Source organism: Penaeus chinensis, chromosome 19 (genome assembly GCF_019202785.1).
Source record: "Penaeus chinensis breed Huanghai No. 1 chromosome 19, ASM1920278v2, whole genome shotgun sequence".
Classification (NCBI taxonomy): Eukaryota; Metazoa; Arthropoda; class Malacostraca; order Decapoda; family Penaeidae; genus Penaeus; species Penaeus chinensis.
Genome location: NC_061837.1, coordinates 21158845 through 21163249, shown reverse-complemented (window position 1 = coordinate 21163249; position 4405 = coordinate 21158845). Strand labels below are relative to the sequence as shown.

At 33.4% G+C, this 4405-nt stretch overlaps 1 protein-coding gene across 1 annotated transcript in view; it reads right to left on the bottom strand.

Moving 5' to 3' along the window:
- Positions 1 to 2546, bottom strand: part of LOC125034947 (glutathione hydrolase 7-like) — a 13037-nt gene extending 10491 nt beyond the window's left edge. The window contains exons 1-2 of the mRNA XM_047626994.1: positions 2422 to 2546; positions 373 to 551 (exon numbers count right to left, since the gene is read on the bottom strand). Coding sequence (XP_047482950.1) covers positions 373 to 551; positions 2422 to 2461 — 219 coding nt within the window. The 5' untranslated portion in view covers positions 2462 to 2546. The remainder of the gene's footprint in view (positions 1 to 372; positions 552 to 2421) is intronic.
- Between the last annotated feature and the right edge of the window lie 1859 nt (positions 2547 to 4405).

The following is a 4405-nucleotide window of genomic DNA, read 5'->3' as shown; positions in this document are numbered from 1 at the left end:
ATAATAATAATAATAATAATAATAATAATAATAATAATAATGATAATAATAATGATAATAATAATGATAATAATAATGATAATAATAATGATAATAATAATGATAATAATAATGATAATAATAATAATAATAATAATATAATAATAATAATAATAATAATAATAATAATAATAATAATAATAATAATAATAATAATATAATAATAATAATAATAATATTATTATTACTGCTATTTATTATTATTATTATTATTATTATATCAGTAATAATAATAGCAATAACAATAACAATAACAACAATAATAATAACAATAACAATAACAAAATAACAACAAAAACACAATCACACACACACACACATAAAAGCCTTTACCTGCGGACTGCCATAATTGAGCTGCGCAATGAAAGCGATCGTGAGCGCCGTGGTGAAGATGCAGAAGCAAGCGGAGATGATCGTGAATCCGTCTCCGTTGACGTTGCAGCATCTCCTCTTCTTTGTCGGGTAGAGAGGGTACGAACGAAGCACACTTTCTTCGGAGAGGTAATCCCCGCCTGATGATGATGTAATAAGTCAGTTAGGAGAATGAACATTGGGGGGAAATTGCAAGAGATCGATTGGGAGAATGAAATAATGAGGTAACAAATTAATTAGGAGAAAGAATAATGGGGAAACTGTAATAAGTCAATTAGGAAAAGTAATAATGAGGGGGAAATATAAGTGTGATAGCATTGACAAGGTAATAGTAATGATGGTATTGCAATGCTGACTATTGCTGCAAATGCAAGTGCAAATATAAATGCAATTGCAACAAAGACAATGATAATAATGCTGATACGAAAATTACTAATGTGATCAATAATACTAATACTCACAATTACAATAACAATAATAATGATAATAAGAATAACAGCAATTATAATAATTATAATAATTACAACTATTATAATAATAATATCATTACTATCATTATCATTATCAATATCATTACTATTACCATAATCATTACAATAATTTTAACAGTAAGAACAATAACAATAACTATAATGATAATAATAAGACAATGACAGTAATAAAAGTAACACCAATAACAAAAATAAAAATGATAATTCAAAGTAATAGTAACAATAAAAATTCTAATGACAATGAAATACAGTGTAAATTAGATGAAAAAAGATACTCCATTAATAGTAATGTAATAAAACATGGGGAAGTAATAATAGTTTTAGAAAAAAATATCAATCATGATGATACTAATATCAATCTAATCTAATTCACATCTAATAGAAGTTGAAGCATAAAATTCAGAATTGCTATGCTAGCTTTCATCAGCATTTCAAAATCTAAAATTATCTACAAAAAACAATGCCATCTGAAATATGTAAAGCATTCTCTAGTCTCAAGTATATCTTAACATTATACAAACAAGAAATCAATTTAAAATTCTGGTTTTGTGATAGCCTATATGATTTTGACAAAGGAGTCTTCCCAAGTTCAAAATCAAATTGACATAAGGTGAAAAGCAAATAAATAATGTATATTGAAAATAAGGCATCCACATTATGAAAGTCCATGGGTTTAGCGTTAACATATACAAATAAAATAATAATTTAGTTAATTCGTTAAAACAAGGACGTGCAGATAACTGAATTAATTTATGATGAATCTTTAAAAAAATGTCTTGGAAAATAAAAATATAAAATTGAGATTGGCAGGTATTTATCCTGGTATGTTAGAAAAACAAAGCATTTATTATTAATTACTCTGACTAGGCAATACATTATATTCAATGAAAAATATATATAATCTCTTTATTATTATTGTAATTAATATTAGTTTTGGTATTTTGATAACCTTTCTCTGTTTCTCTCTGTCTATTTCTCTTTCTCTCTCTATATTTCTCTTTATCTCCCCATTTCCCTTTCGCTTTCTCTCTATATTTCTCGTTCTCTTTCTTTCTCATATTTTCTCTTTCTATTTCCCTTAACCTCACCCACCCCCACACACCTAACCCCACCACACACACGCACAAACTTAAACACACAAACACATTCCCCCTAAGACCTACACACAGCCCCCCCCCCCCCCCATACACATGCATAACATTAAACAGAACATAAAAAAGAAAAGAAAAATAACATACACACAAATAAAAATCAACGGAATTATGAGCAACCTGGTGTCCTCTCTTAAGATACATTTTTTGGCTTATAGGACCGTATTATCATGATTCGAGCATTGGAAAATAAACCAGGTGACGAAAACAAGAATTACCAGTGTAACGCAAATCAAAATTATACAAAATCTTAGAATCTCTATTCAATCTTGCATGACGTTTCCTCCACTACAGTCTGGTAACCAACACCTTCATTACAGAAACCCTGAAATACAACAGACATAATAAATACGAATTACACATCTTACCTGAATACCCATTAGCCGTATTCGTACCCCCTAAAGTCATAATAAAGAGTTTTAAAGGGAGAAAGTGCAGCCGACACCCACAGGAAACTTCAACGCTCGGGAAGTAGTGAACCGACGGACCCTCTTCGGTGTAAACAAATGGGCTAGAAGAAAACGGGATTCGGGGGTCACTTCGGTAGTTATGGTTGAGGATGTTTTTTTTTTTCTCTCTGTCTGTCTGTTTCTGTGTCTTTCTCGTTCTCGTTCTCTTTCTCTTCTCTTTTTATTTTTTCGGTCTCTTTCTCTTTCTTGATCCGTTTCGTTCTCTTTCTCTTTCTTTTTTTTTCGTTCTCTTTCTCTTTCTTGATCTGTTTCGTTCTCTTTCTCTTCTCTTTCTCTTTCTCGTTCTCGTTCCCTTTCTTGTTCTGTTTCGTTCTCTTTCTCTCTGTCTTTGTCTTTATTACTGTCTATTTATTGAAAAAAAAAAATTGCCGCGACAACATCTAAGGTCATTAACGGCGTATTTAAAACATAGCGATAGCGTGAGGCTGTATATGATATCAAAGGTCATAAGGCGCCATGGTAAAGTACAGTAACGAAAATGGTTAGGAATGAGTTGATGATTAGGGTAAAGTTACAGTACTACAGGGTAATGTGGTGGGGAAAAAGGTAGAGATAGGGAGCTGTTGGGGTACAGCATAAGGTAAATGGTGTTGCTAGAGGGGATTGGAGTGAAGGGAGTAGGGGGCATTAGGATAAAGCATTGTGGCGAATACGGATAATTGGAGAGAACAAGAGGGTGCAGAAAAGGAAAAGGAAAGGAGAAGAAAAGGCCATGCAAAATTAGTTGAGGCGGGGGCTGAGGACCGAGGTAGGGGTGATCCCCTACATTGGGCCTTAGTCCTTCTCCTTAGACCCCCCCCCCCCCCCCCCCCCCCCCCCACGACAACAACGTGCAAGGGGTTGGGGAATTGTCTATAGCTACCGCTACCCCCCCCCCCTCTCTCTTTCTCTCTATCTCTATCTCTATCTCTCTCTCTCTCTCTCTCTCTCTCTCTCTCTCTCTCTCTCTCTCTCTCTCTCGCTCTCTCGCTCTCTCGCTCTCTCGCTCTCTCGCTCTCTCGCTCTCTCTCTCTCTCTCTCTCTCTCTCTCTCTCTCTCTCTCTCTCTCTCTCTCTCTCTCTCTCTCTCTCTCTCTCTCTCTCTCTCTCTCTCTCTCTCTCTCTCTCTCTCTCTCTCTCTCTCTCTCTCTTCTCTCTCTCTCTCTCTGTTTAATGTTTTAATTTAATGTCTATTTTTATCTCATTCCTGTGACAAAGAGGAAATTGAGATGTAGGTGACTTCTGTATATTGTTTAAAGTTCATCCTTGCTTTCTTTGTATATGCCGTGTGTTCAAGAAAAGAGAAAATGAAAAAAAAAAAAAAAAACTTTCTTACTTCCAAAATAGTTAATTGTCAAAACATATACTTATACCAGACATCAAACATCATATAGCATTATAATAAAGTACTGTGGCAAAAAGGGCAAAAATAAGTTAACAATTAGGACAAGTGGACAGAAGATGGAGTTGAAAAGAAAAGAAAAAAGAAAAGGAGGAAAAGGTATTGGGGAGAAGAAAATGAGCAAGGTATTGCGGGGGGGAAACAGATGAAAGTCATGGAAATCTGTAAAACTTATCATTAATGGCAAAATCTGTTTGTGATTTTGTGTTGCTCACTTCTAGATTCACCCTTATAAATCTTCAAATAAGTACAGCACACTTGCTAAGACAGTTAGTGAAAGAACACTAATACAAATGAAAAAATCCCTTATGAGAAAGCTTATAGAACTATCACGAGTCTCTGATTTTTGTGTAAATTCTATAATCAATCAATCTAATTGTCATAAAAATTGACAATATACAATTAGATACTCTATATTACATGTCTGTTTCTTTAATATTCTGTTTATCCAACACAGAATTCAAGATTATTTTAAAATGAAGGCTATTGAAAGCTCGACAGA